General features: G+C 37.0%; 1 protein-coding gene across 1 annotated transcript in view; it reads left to right on the top strand.

Annotated features, from left to right (window-relative positions):
• The window catches only part of Msr1 (macrophage scavenger receptor 1), a 59,437-nt gene extending 45,498 nt beyond the window's left edge, over window positions 1–13,939 (top strand). The window contains exons 9-10 of the mRNA XM_051169530.1: window positions 5,239–5,427; window positions 13,702–13,939. Coding sequence (XP_051025487.1) covers window positions 5,239–5,427; window positions 13,702–13,835 — 323 coding nt within the window. The 3' untranslated portion in view covers window positions 13,836–13,939. The remainder of the gene's footprint in view (window positions 1–5,238; window positions 5,428–13,701) is intronic.
• The last annotated feature ends 1,381 nt before the right edge of the window (window positions 13,940–15,320 follow it).

Raw genomic sequence — 15,320 nt, 5'->3', positions numbered from 1 at the left:
CACTTTCACTCATATTTTCAATTTTACTTTGACTAGACAACCTAAGTATTTTGACTGTAAGTATTTATCACATTCTTGGCAAGAGTATCTTAAAAGCCCAACGATTCTTATTGTCTATATTGGCAATTAAAATATACCAGTAAAAGCCTTTAAAAAGATTTCTATATTGAAGTAAATTACATGAAATTACACTTATAATAGTACCTAAGTTTAATATAGTTAAATTTAAAGCAATAAGTTCTCAATATTTATTCTTATAGTTAAAGCATTTAGTTTGAAAATGTGATTGGTTTTGAGGACAGATTTATTTCCAGCATAAACAAAACATTTACTATCCAGTTGTTTAAATTTCAAATACTAACCAATTTGATTTTTAATATTGAAACAAAATTGAGCACCAACATCATATTTTAAAATTAGAAGTGCCTCTAGCATACAATACTTTGATCAAAATACTGAAAATAATGTTTTCCCTTCTCACTCAGATTTCGGTCATCTCTTTGTTTCATGGTATTTCAAAAGTGCAATCATACCCACTGGATATTTCAGAGAGTGGCCTGATTTTAAAAAGTATTTGTACATATATTTGAAGCAAAATTAGCTCATAGTAAATTAACATGGCCTCTAATTTGGTGAGCTCATCCATGAAAATGGGAGCACAGCCAGAGAAGATCTGAAATCCTATTGCTACAGCCCACACCACCAAAAATTGGAGGAGACACCAGAAGCTAGGAAAAAGAAAACACAGAATCCACAGAGCTTTGAAAAAGAGATGTCCCCAGCAGTGCCTCGATTTCAGTCTTATGGCCTCCCAACCTGTGAATTTCTATTTTAAGCTACCTAGGCACGGTCACTTGTTATGACAATCCTTGGAAAGGCACCTTTGGATTCATCCTTCTCCTACACTTCACCCCTATAATCAGATTACATCTCTCTACATTTGAGGGTATGCATCCGTTCTGCTTAGGCACCCAACAGAATGAATGTGATAATATCTATTCCTAATGAGGAAGAATAAGCACAAACCTCATAGAACTCTCTTCCCTCTCAACTGAAGGGGTGGGTGCTGTCTCTTGTTTCTGCTCTTCTGCATATCTAGAGGGTGCAAGATGGCATGCCACCCACTACCACTAAAGAAAAAAACACTAGATATATATAATATCCAGAGAGAAAATGTATAATATGTAGCAAAAAAGTCCAAAGGGATAAAATCTGCCCTGCTAAACATGTTAGCACATGCTGCAAGGACATTCACACTGTTCTCATTCATATAACTAGAAATTAGCTAAATTCAGAAGAAAATCTACTCTTCAGCCTTTCAGACAAATATTACAGAAGAGGGGGTATGAAATGCCATGGCTGAGGCTTATGAACTTTGGACTGTAATGAAAAGAGCAGCTAGTTTAACTAGGGAGTAAAGCTAGGAGTTCCCAGTGTGAGAATGAATTCCTCAACACTAAGCTATATCCTTAGCCTCTATTGTGTTCTTTTCATTTCAAGACAGGATCTCACCAAGTTGCTCAACCTGACTTGAACTCACTCTTACAGCAAAGGCAGGCCTTGAGTGCCATTCATTGCTCCGTAGGTGGCCTGAGTCCCATGTCTAGTGGGCAGGTCCAGGTGCTGCTTGCTTCTGGACAAGAACAAATGGACCTCGACATCAAAGGTCACATTTCTCACTCAGGGGTGGCTTAGAGCTCTAAGAACAAGGCCCATGGAACAGGCCAGGTTGTGGAAAGAGTTTTCTACTGAGTGTTATAGTTAACTCTTTTAGAAGGAGATTGCTGGTATCAGAAGGCGTGCAGACTCAGGAATGCCACAAGCCAGTGACAGTACCAAAAAACGCTGCAGCACTTTGCCAAGCATCTATGCTAAGCACCGTAGAGGAACCAGGGGGATGTGTGAGACCAGCAGGCAGGCAGGCCTGGTGAGATGTAGGCCTGCAATCAGCACAGAGCTAGCGGTGATGGAGTGCACCTCACATCTGCCGAGGCATCTCTGTCATTGCTGCCTTGACTGCCTTGACTCACAGTTAAGCTCCAGGCATCCAGTGGCAATCCTTTCCCAGAATAAATGGACTCTCAAATGGTCATGGTGGAGAAGCGGCACGAGCATGAGAGAGCAAGTAAGCCAATCAAACTTTATTTTCATGAATCAGGGATTTATAAACCTTGGACAGTGGGGAGGGGTTTGAGGGGGAATGTGTCTGATTCACTGGGGCTAGAAGTGCCAGGAAACTTGCTATGCATGCAGTGATACAGCACCTCATTTACATGCAGTAGCACAGGTCCTATCACAAGAAGAACACAGTACTTAATTATCCTATGGGTGGGGGAAGAATGCCCATGTATGATTAAAGGTCATTAGCTAAAGGCTAGGATCTCTTTAGTATAAGGGAGAGTAGTTCCAGGAATATGCACGTGTTTGCTGAACAGATTCCATTCGGAAACCTTCAGGCCTGTAATCTTCCCTGAGGGCTATATGATGGGTCTTACAAGATCTGGGGTTCCACAGATCAGATGAAGAGAGAACCCCACTGAGAAAGGGAGTACAGTTGTAGAAGACCAAGCTCAATTGGCTATGCAGATGGGCCAGCCTTTGACCTTTTCATCAGAGCCTCAAAGTTGAGTTTGTAGTCCTCTTACTTCATCCTCACAAGCAGCTGAGATCATAGCTCTGTAGTCCTGGACCTGGCTCAGAGTAGCTGAATGAACATGAGATGCCAGGTTCCTACTGAGCCTCGTATTAGCTCAAAGATAGTGATGGGTTAGGAGAGATAGTCAGGTATTAATTATATCTGATAAGATATAATTGAAAAATACTCCAAATGATAGTCATGCATTGGTACAATGCCATCTTTCTCCTTGTAACCAATACATTATGTAAGGATTGAGAGCTTCTTATCTTCTAAATTTAATCTTGAAATCTTTGACAGTGCCTTAATTGTATGCAATGTGTAGATATAGTCTTTATACTAACACTACCTTTTCTTCTCTCATTCCAATTTCTAACCACTCCTTTCTGCTTCTAACTAAACTTTTCTTGTTTCCAACTGTGTGTGTGTGTGTGTGTGTGTGTGTGTGTGTGTGTGTGTGTAGCAGTATAGTGCAGGTAGTCACAGATTCTGTGTTAATACTTGCCTTGGCTGCATCATATCCAGAAGACAGTACTCCTTCCCATCCTCCACCTCTTACACCCCTGCCACCTAGTCTCCTGAGATGTCCTCTGGACCTGGAGTGGATGATACAATTGTCCCACGAAGGGTTGTTTCTACTACAACAGGCATCCTTTCTTAAGTATGCTCTATAATCTTCTACTTCACGTTTCTCAAAACATGGTTGCTTGTCCAGCAACATCAACACACCTTGGGACCTGTTGTACACAGGGGTCATCAGGTTTCACTCAAGCCCTACTAAATGCAAGGCCACCATTTGGAAATTTTCTGCTCATCAAAAATTGAGAGGCACTGCTCCAGGGCAAGCAAGGTTCATCAGGGACATATGTGGAGTAGAAAGACTTTGAGAATGCTTATGTACACAAAGTTGGGGGCAATGAATCTTGCATAATCAAATGTTTGAATTTTCAATTTGTTCCTAGAGTGAATGATAAAATTACATTGTGTTTGGATATACTCAACTTTGTAAAAATAAATACCGAGGCATAACACTACTAAACACAATGAGGCTCTAATACAGAAGACTTTACACAACCAATCGTTCTTAGAATAGTTTCTTATTTTCTTAGGTGCTTGCTGTAAATGATTGAGTAACTTCTGAATTTCTCTCAATAAATAAGTGTTTGGATCCTGTCAGAACACAATATTTATATCTTTTCTCGAGTGAGGAATAGATTTGTGTTTTCACATGGCCCCATTAATTCTGTAGAGCCAAGAGCATAATTGTAATAACCTCCATCTACATGGCACACCACCTCCAGCTGCTATGCCTCTGTGTAGTCCACTAAGTTAGTCACGTTACAGAAAAGTTTCAACTTCCTTGATATGTTGTTGAATTACCATTTCAACCACGTTTACCATAACTAAGAGAAAATATCACTGCATACTTTTAAGTTTAATAAATTCAAAAGAGCAAAACCATAAAATTGTATTTGGACACTAGAAAACTGCTATTTTTATTTTGTGTGTTTTGCCTGCATGTATGTCTGTGCAACATGTGTATTCCTTGTTCCCACGGAGGCCAGACGAAGACAGCAGATCACTTGGAATTGCATTGATACGTGATATAAGTCATTGTGTGGATCTTAAGAATGGATCATTCACTGGTCCCCTGGAAGAGAAACAAGTGCTCTTAACCACTGAGCCATCTCTCCAGAACTCTTTGGTTTGATTTATAATTTAGTATTACTGGAACTTTTAATTGAAAGGATATATTTAAATATACTTCTTCATTGGCTATTATGATTATAAGGGATGATGATGTTATTGTTTAGTTTAAGTAATTTAACTTTTGTATTCTTTGACAGTTTATACATGTAATGAGTTGTGGTTGTGTTTCACACCCCTGTTACCTTGTCTCACCATCTACTTTTCCAGTCAGACACTCTCTTACTTTCCAGTCTATTTGTAATTAGTTGCCTAAATATATGTGTTGGAGGGTGGTTATTTATTGGTACATGGACAATATATCAGAGTTACACCATTGAAGAAAGTGACACCTTTTCTGCAGAGGGATGAGAAATTGTAAACATTTGGGGGAAAATACTGTCCTTGCTAGTTCTAAATATAACTACTTGCTATTCTTCGATTAGGATAAGCAATTTGACAACTAATGTCTTGTTTATAGTGTATGATACCTATCTGTTCTTGATGTCCTAAACTGTCATTGAATTGCACATTAGTGAATCAGGAAAGCAATGATGCTCTGTGGCACATTTTCCAAATAAAGTGAAAAAAAAAACTATAAAATCACCATTGGAACAATTATTTGAAGTGTTCTAATATATTTAAGCATAAAGTCAATTCATCTTTGCAGTGAGTGATAATCTAAATGCTTGCACTTAAACTCTTTGCCAATAGGTGGCGAAAAAAGTTTAATATTTATTCCAATAGCTTAACTTATTGAAGAAATGTATCAAAACACTTTATAACAAAACAAATAAAAGTAGCCAGGTTTGACCACAACCCCGACAAGTAATAATAACAATAACAATAACAACAACAATAATAATAATAATGATAAACAATATGAACATAACCATTCTTGGTTACCTATTTTACAGCTCCTCTTAAGACGGTTCGACTGGTTGGCGGTAGTGGACCTCATGAGGGCAGAGTGGAGGTCTTCCGCCAAGGCCGCTGGGGTACAGTCTGTGATGATCACTGGGATATACGTGCCGGAGAAGTAGTCTGCCGGAGCCTGGGATATAAAGATGTTCTAGCTGTGCACAAGAGAGCTCACTTTGGACAAGGTAATCTAAAAATCTGGTTGTTTCTTTAAAAATCAAAGTAGGAGATTATATATATATATATATATATATATATATATATATATATATATATATATATATATATATATATATGAATTTCATCCATGAGGACTGCATGAACATCACTGTCTCTCCTCCCTCCTTCCTCCGTCTCCTCCAACCTGTCCCCCAAATTCCTGAAAATAGGCAGTTTATAACCATTTGGAAATCATGTAGGTACAGAAGCATGCAGAACAAAGGAGAAAGGTTCTGCATAAAAGTTCTGAATTGACCTATCCTAGAAAGTAGATGTAAAAACAGTATTATAAATAGTTGGCATGCATCTTGAAAGCCTAAATTTAAATTTTCTTTAAGCTCACTTGGTGAGTTGACAAAGCAAGTGGTGCCACTGACTAGGAAGATAAAGAGCAATAAGGATGAGCGGGTTATCAATGAAATGATAAATGTATGCAGCTGCTTAATGGCAAATCTCTTGCGTGTCCTATTGTGACATAACTGAGTTTTTTTCTAAGAGGTCTGACTTGAAGAGACTCTGCATGTATGATGTATGGTAATTGTGAACACTCTCTCAAAGCTTCTTCTAGTAAATCCATATCATGAACACACACACATTGCTTTTCCTTGCACATTTGTGAGTGCTTTATGAAGCAAATTAGAAAAACCAGGAGCTTCAAATTTCAGAGGGTGGACATTGAAAGTACTAGCATGTGGAAAACATCCACTAAAAGACCTGATGATGTGCTGCCTCATATTCAGAGGTCTGTGACATAAGCAGTATACACTTGATAACTAGGAGCACATTTGCCACTCACTGGGCAGTAGAGTAGAGTCAGAATGGCATTATACCACACTGTGATGTCATTGGTCACCATGAGTCAGAAAGGTAAATGTGATTTTTTATTATGAGATGTGTGGAAAGAGATCTCAGACAACACTGCCTGGTGCCCACCCAATTCTTCCGTCAGTTCTCCAGAACTCACAACCAAGCCACTGAAGAACAGTGAGAAAAAAAAATTTAAATAGTAAAGCAAGATGAGCTAGGGTACTGAGACAAAGAGAACCAAGATTGTTAGGATTCTGCTTCAGTCTGCCTACCTGTGACGTCATTGTCTACCTGTGACGTCATTTCCTACCTACAACAGGAGCATGGCCCTGCCCGGCATATAAAAGGACAGACCTACCTCACCCCTCCTTCTCTTACCCCCTTACTCATCTCTCTCTCTCTCTCTCCCCCATGCTCACTTAATAAGCTCATATAATCTAATATCTTGTATCTGTTGTCTCATGATCTTATTTCTTACTATTGCTCATAAAAAAGATGACTAGCTTTGAAGAGAAACATTTTAAAATCTGAGTGTCATAGTCTATATATCATGGAATAGTATATGAGGCAGGCTTGCTTTGTAAGCTGCTCTGGGACTAGTCACAGCGAACAACTATTTTTGTAAGATATTTGAACTCGTTGTTCTATTGTACAGTTAGAACACCTCTCCACATTTAATTTACAGTTCCACCCAGGCAATGGGGGAAAGACAACTCTGCAGAACAAAAAAGAAAATCTAGATATATCAAAGGTAGGGAGCAAAATACAAACATGCATGTGAGTTTTATTTATTTATTACTTGTTTGAAAAATGGCAAGAATCCAGTTAATTTTATATTGTCTACAATGAAAAGAGAAAAGTTAAAATTCATCCACTTTGTATAGTTCCCCCATTTCAGAGAGAGTGTAGTTTTCTGGATACAGTTTCCTCCAACACACATACTTTTTTTTTCTCATCTTTTATTCTCTTTTTTCTGGTTTCAAAATAGCAAACCTGGCTTACCAGAGATAATCCTTGTTAGCTTTAAGAACAATTAGTTTTGCAGCTGGAAGCAAAATGATTTATTGGAATAAAGCTTAACTCATGCTCCTTTAAATAGGCTCTTTTATTTGCAAATGCTGTTTGTATAAAATGAAATGTTCTCCCTCCCCCACGTTACCCTACCCCCACCCCCACTCCCACCCCGGAGAAGACAAACCCAGTTAATTTCAGGCAGTGCTGAGAGTCTTCTGGTGTTTGTCATTGTAGGAGAGAGAACTTGTTTCCTATTCAGGCTTTTCCACCTTGGTTTCAGTGTCCACTCCGTAACAAACAAGGATGGACTTTATCGGACAATGGTGTTATCTCCAGCAATCTTTTCAGGAAAGGAAGAGCTGAAACAAACATAGATGCTTACTTTCTCCTAAGTGAATGGTGCTGAGCTCCAAACTTTAGAACAAAAAGAAAATTCTCCTCATAGTACTGTCTCTTGATCATTTGCAGAGGACTATGTTATGCCCAAGTCGTGGGACCGCTGTAGACCACCAGAGACCAGTCAGATGCGAGATACACAGGGTCTTTTATTGAACAAGCTCCAGAGCTTGGACAGTCAGTTCCCCAGTAACTGGAGGAAGGTGGCGGCTCCATCTCCTTGGGGTCCAGAGTTTACAAAGGCAAAAACCGCAAGGGGGACTTTCTGAACCTTGGTATTACCTGATTGGGTAAGGGGGTTATAGAGAAGTTGGCCTTAACGCTGATAGGGTATGACAGGGTAGGGGGTTTGGGCCAAACTGCAAGGGAAATCTTATTTAATTTTTTAATCTACTGTAACATTGTGGGTTTTTCACCTTATGAATTGGCATCCAGGTGTAAGGGAGATGTTACCAGGCATACTTTTGTGGGCTTTCCGAGAACTTGGGGAACATGGAGGAAGGAGGGAGTTCACTATGGGGGCAAGACAGAGGCTTGGTGTAAAATGGCTTTTGTTTGGTCCCTACAACTATCTTGTCTTTTTTATTATTATTATTAACTGCTTCCACTTTCCATATTTAATTTTCCAGTGATACTCTTTTTTTTAATGCAAAAGGAGAGAAGTGGCAACCAAAAATTAACTCTGCGCCTTTGAACTATCTTTTAATGAATAGTTATAGAAATAATCCCCAACATAAATGAAACGTAACCCAAGCGCTAAAATGTTGTTCCTCTACATCAAAAGCTGTAAATGTAGGGGCTGGCAATATGGTGCTGTTGGTAAGCACGTACCCAGTAACCATGGAAACCTGAGTTCATATTCCGGTGCCTACATGAGAATCCAAGTAGTGGCGGCAGATTTCTAGAGTTCATTGGCGATTCAGTTTTGCCAAACCAATGAGCTCTAGGTTCAAGGAGAGACTCTGTCTCAAAATATAAGATAAAGAATGATCAAGGATGACACCTGAGTTGACTTCAGGCCTCCACATACAATCACACTTATATACATACACAAGCACTCATATGTACGCATACCTACACCAAAAGATGCAAAAACCTACTTACTATCCCCCAAATACAAGTATATTTTTTAAAAGTTTTCAAATATAAATGTTTAAAGTTGGGGATTAGGAACGAGGTCATGGTGTCTACCCTGTCTGTTCTCTTAGTTATAGAAGCAGAGAACTACATGTACTTTGCCATCATTTAGTTTACAATATGATTGCCTTGGATGATTACAGGTAGGTGCCTTGGAAAATATATACAAGAGACAAAAGCAGTTTCTCATAGTGTAAGGATGCCTAGGTGAGGATTTTTCGCCAAGTCCATGTTTTAATCCGGGATCCATAGTTGACTTTTTCTACGAGGCAGAATCCTTCTAAAGTTTTTGTTAATGAGAATTTCCCCCTAAATAACATTTTAATTAAGAACTTTAATGTCATAGAATACCAAAACCAAAATGAATCTCAGAATCATGTTAGCCCTGCCCTTTGATTCAATATATGACAAAAAAATTATGGGAAATATGTAGCCTTTCAGAACCATAAAACAAGACTCTGAATCACAGGTCAACATCTTATGTTTTGTTTTGATACCAAAAGTGGTTCAGTTTCGGTAAAATACAGCATTGTTTTCTCTCAAAGCAAAATCCTTACACAATGCACTTCAAAGCTACAAGTATAAAAGTAATACGGATTTATATTACCCATGGACAACTAGATATAATTAAAATGCATTCAGATACTCATGGAAAACAGTGATCTTTTGGCTAACTAGCCCGTCTACTCAGCAGCTGAAAGATGATGCATCAATTAATATATGAAATCTGACGACCATCCTCCCTCTAAAAATGGGATTAATCTGAGGATTAAAGGTAGCCAAGCCACTCAAAGAAATCCTAATATCATTCTTCTTTCAAGGTTAAGAGGAAATATAGCTCCCCTGCAATATAAGCTAGGACCATAAAACTACAAAAACCATAGATAACACATTCATTCTTACTTGCTTTTAGAAACTCACAACCCTGCTATTTATTTTCACTAAAAGCTTTCAAATTACAAGGGGAACAAATGTATAGATGTATACATAGCTACGTGTGGTAAGAAGATAACAAATAGACAACGAAGTAGGTAGGTGACAGATCTATAGACAGACAATCGGTAGATAAGTATAGCTACGCCAGCTGAGTAATAATTTGGTCAGAATGCATATGCACTTAATTCCACAAAAAAAATTTATATATGTTTCTGATGAGTACACAAAGTGGATCAGAGACAGGAACCCAGCAGTGACCACAGCAACAGCAGAATTCCTTGAACAACTTTGTTATCTAAAGAAACAAAAACAAATTTACGTCTTAATTCTTTTCGGTTTGCATAAAGATAAAATTTTATGAATCCTATGCTACCTTTGCATTAATTTTTTAAAAGGCAGAAAGCAATTTGAAATAAACTGAAAGATATGTATTAAATAAAATTTCCCCTTAGGTGCAATAGTTCTGAATATGTTAATACAAAAATAAAACAAATATTTATAAATTATTTTCCTACCTCTATTTAGCTTCTGTGTAGCAAGTAAATATCACTGGGTTTTGGTGTTTTTAAGCTCTGGTTTGGCTTTGCTCTCTGCTATTTTGAGGTAGCAATGTGTTCTCTGAATCTGGGTATATTCACCTCTGAAATGGAGGTATTGCCTGTATTTTAAAGGCTAGAGGACTGGTTCTCGGCCTTCCTAATGCTGCCAACCTTTTAATATAGTTCCTCATGTTGTGGTGATTTCGAACCATACAATTATTTTTGTTGATACTTCATAACTGTAATTTTGCTACTGTTGTGAATCCTAATGTAAATGTATCTGTTTTCAGATGATCTTTAATGACCTCTGTGAAGGGGTCCTTCAAAAGTCCCAAGCGGTATGTGAGCCACAGGTTGAGAGCTGGTAGAATTCCATAGAGAAAATACCTTAGACATCATCTTCAAGTACTCAAAATGTTCCCACAGTTACTGAATCCTTTCCAATTTACAAAAGATATAGTCATTGAAAGTGCCTTAAGTTATATTACCTGTATCTGTGCTCAGTATAAGGCCTAGAACAATAACCAGAAGTTATGGATGCAACTATATACTCTGCAAATACATTGGTGGCATCAAATAATTTATCTACCTAGAACATTAGCCCCTAGGTGCAAGTCATTCCAAGAGAGTATGGATTTAGATTCTTTTCACTCAAAACAAATTCATGGTATGATTAAATCTAAGAATACAGAGGAAAGCAGTAAACACTGATTAGCCCTAGGCAGACATAACATAGGGATTCTATGTGTACTTGGGCAAAGTTCCCACTTCTGCATGGTTTTCTGTTCTGTTAGTAAAAGAATAGAACCAAAATGAAATTTAATGATTTTTTAGTATTAGTGGATGATTCAATGAGGCACCAAATCAAACAAACCACTAGTATGTCCTGTCACATAAGAATCATTGAAGAATATGCTTACGTTTTCATTGTCATCATAACAGCCTTGTACGCTAGCTCCCATGAATTGCCCTGCCACAGCTTCTTAAACCATTTGTGCTCACATACCAGCATGTTGACTAGGAAATTTCTTTTTTTTTTTTTTCCTGGAATAGCTACAACAAGTGAGTCCTTCTCATGCTCAATTCTTTTTCCCTGAATGACAAAAACAGTATAAGATTGGGACCAAATGGACAGAGCTACAAAATAATTCAGAACAAACCTATCGCAGTAGCCTGGGAACAGAGGCCAGGAGCCCTTCCATCCTACTGTTTCCACAAGGATGACAAGATTGTGGCCTCTCTACAGTTTCACCTCTGCTTAATTATATTTACATACAATGCATATGATTGGTCAATATTCTTCTGCTTGTCTTCATTCCATGATAGCATGAGAATGAACAAACATTGCTATTATTTGCCTGCATTTTTTCTTGAGTCCCTTTTGGGGCTTTCCAGAACTTTCTCTAAGATTTGAAGTACTGAAAAGAAAATGTACATAAACAAACATTTAGAAATAGCAAAATAATAAATAATTCGAGAACTAAAAAGTATTAGTCAAGGTTTCTGCCTATGATATTATATATCCTTACATTACTTCTTTATGCCTTAATATTTAAGTCACAAAAACTCAATACTGTTGAAGACATTTCACAAAGGTTTTAATAACCCAACTTATCATTACTATTTTTATATTTGAGTGTTTCCCCAAGTCCTTTGCTCTTTTGTAATAGGAACATTGAAAACTAGAGGTGTTTCTCCAGAGTAGGTCACTTGCATTTAACATCCCCAAGGCCCTCAAATCAAACAAAAGGAGAAAACAAACAAATAAAAGCAAAAGGAAATCTTTGGATTCTGAGAATTTAATTATGGGTACATAAAAAGTACAATATAATTAGCTTGAAAATGCAAACCCAAATTGTGTCTAATGCTTCAATATTTTTTAGTAGGGACAAAAATTATTTAATCTTAAATGACTACACCAATTTATGTTATATATGAAAAATTCTGTTCTCATCTAGGAACAAATAAAAAATGAATACTCAAAGAAAATTTCTATTAATAAATCTTAAGGAGTTTCTTTCTCCCTTATAAATTTTTCCATTAAATTTCCACTCTCACATATAACCCTAAAATATAGATCTGATGTTGTGTGTATTTCAGTGGCTTACGATGTATAATTGAAGAGTTTTGATAACACAGTCCAACAATCAACTTAACCTGCTAAGTATGTCTTCCTACAGCCATTAACATTGATTATATTTTAGATGCCCAGAGATGATTCTAAAATATCAAGGATTTCCAGGCTATCTTTGCCAAATGGAATAAGTATTTTTGTTTATAATAGGAATTCTTTATCTATGTTTTAGAGCAAGTGTTATCCACAGTATTCATTTTAACATTACCAGTAGCGTCTTGACTCTGTACGCCACATTCCTAGTGATTCACCATCTACCTTTAAAATTCTTCTGAAGGTTTGCAATAGACAACCAAAAATGATGTAAGCACAACTTTAAAAGTTTCCTAAAGCTTCTTTTCTCAAATATATTAATGGTAAAAGCAAGGAGAATATTCACAGTCATAAAAATTCTTCAGAAAATATCAGAAAAATATTTCCAAGCACTTATTTTTTAAGTTATATTTTTATAATCCAACTTCCTTTTCAAAAGCAATTGTTTTCTTATTGATAAAATACACTCTTTAACTAGTCTATTTAATTCACCTTCAATTAGTCTGTTAATTAGTCTGTTTATTAATTAGAATAATATTTAGTATTTAGTCCACCAGTGACTGAGTGTTCTTCATTATAATGAACTGTGAATGACTTCAGAGGAAGTAAATGTGTTTTAGCCTGGGCATTTTCTTATTTACTTGTGCCTAAAATCAACACTATTTTCAATCCAGAGTTTCCTTATAGGTTACTTTTACAAGTTCTTTGATAAATCAATAATGGTAGTTTTATTTTTAAAAGATAGGATATTTGGTAAGTTAGACAATGCTCAGTGAAATACAGTAATAGCTAAAAGCATAGGGGAAAAAAATGAAGCTGCTGCTGTACAGTTCTTTCCCTGTCAATATTTTTATTTCTAGGTGTGCATCAAAAGTCTAACATCCAGAAACACTTCAATCATCATGTCATTACACAGATCCACCATTACCAAGAGTTCCTTATTTTTAGATTATCAATGAAAGCCAATGCACCCCTAGAAAAACAATCAATTACCCTTTAACATGGGTTTTCATAGAACTTTGCAGGGATGTTTGTAACTATTATTATCTGCAGTGCAATTGTTTACAAGCTTACAAAACATACCGCTTTTTGAGGCAGAAAAGCCAATTTAATATTCTCAGTAATTGTACATAAAGAGTAATTAATACTATGAATTTAATTAGTGAATGACTTAATTGCTTTGTCTCATGCAATCATTAACACATAGCCACACTTACTAATGCAGATGTATCTGATTATTGCAGGTACTGGTCCAATATGGCTGAATGAAGTGATGTGTTTTGGGAGAGAATCATCTATTGAAAACTGTAAAATCAGGCAATGGGGCGTGTCCGTCTGTTCACACACAGAAGATGCTGGAGTCACTTGTACCAAATAGTGTATCATATTTTTACTCACATTTATGAAACTGATGTTGTCAAATTACTTTTGTTGCCCTACTCCACTAGAATAATTTTAATGGGTTCACAATATTGGTAAAAGAAAAGAACTGAGTGGAAGAACTTCTTAAACACATCAGACTTACTCTGTGTCTATATGTAAAGCATCCTAACTTCTTGTAATGGTTAACTTTAAATTGTCAGCTTGACATAATTAACAAATACCCAGGGAGACAAAAACTATGGTTATTTATATGAGGACATACCCAGAGGTGTTTGGCTGGCATAGAACTGTTGGCAGCACTATTCCATGGGATGCAGACAGGTGTAAAAGGAGAAAGCGATGGGAGTGCCATCATCTATTTGTCTCTGCTACCTGACCGTGACCACAAAGTGACGATCTACATCATGTTTCTGTCTACTTGAATGGATGACCTGAAGCCATGGATCAAAATAAGTCATTCTTCCTCACACTTCATTTATGGCAATGAGGGAAAAAGCTAATAGAAAAAAAAATTTTTTTTAAAACCAGAAGTGGAGTTGTAACAATCATAAACCTAACCTACAGTTTGTCAAATTGTGAAATTAATTTGCTGGAAGAATGGAGAAAAGTTTGGGGCCATGGGCTACAGTTGATCTAGAATGCCACAAAGAGAGCTTAATGGGCTACTCTGGTAGGAATTTGGAAATATGAAAACACTGAAGGCCAGTTTCCAGAGCTTTCAGAAAGAAATAAGGATTTTATCAAGAGCTGAAAAGGGACATTCATATTACATGCTGGCAGCTACTCTGACTTTATTCTATTTGTATTCAGGGACTTGAAGTAACACTAAGTAAAAACCAACAGAGTAGTATTTTTAATGGATAGAACTTCAAGACGTGATAGCTTCATGCTGTGGCATTGTTACAAGTCTCTGCTCTTACCCATATCTGCAGTGAAAAATATCAACAAACAGAGCAGGAAGATATGGAAAGTGTGCAGTTTTAGCAAGCGAGGAGCATAAACTGGTCTAAAGTTGCTGACAAAGAAGTTAAAGAGGAAAAAAAATGTGATTGTTAAAGAGATTAGAAATGAGAAACTCCACATTTTGCAGCAGAAAAAAAAATAAGTTGCCTTGATGACAAAACCACTGTAGGGCTCCAACTTATAAAAAAATGAAAATTTATTTGAAAAGACAAAAGTTGAACTGAAGATTCTGTTCAAGGGATTCTGTGCTAGAAAACAATTGCCTAGAGGAATTTTGTCAAGGAATCAGTCGCCAGTGTACACAGAGACCCTAGTAACTGTGCTAGACAGGAACCAGATAATAAATATAATCAAGAGAACAGCAGAACTTAGGAGCCTCATCCACATGGTATAAAATAAAAGAGTGAGGGATTCACAAAGGTTTACACTAAGATACCAGAGAGTACTGAGGCAATGAAGTGTGTATCAGGGGTTGCAAGAACCAAGAGACAGCCGCTGAGAAAAATCTCATGGATCG

Source organism: Acomys russatus, chromosome 27 (genome assembly GCF_903995435.1).
Source record: "Acomys russatus chromosome 27, mAcoRus1.1, whole genome shotgun sequence".
NCBI classification, from domain to species: Eukaryota; Metazoa; Chordata; class Mammalia; order Rodentia; family Muridae; genus Acomys; species Acomys russatus.
This window is presented reverse-complemented; position numbering and strand designations above follow the sequence as displayed.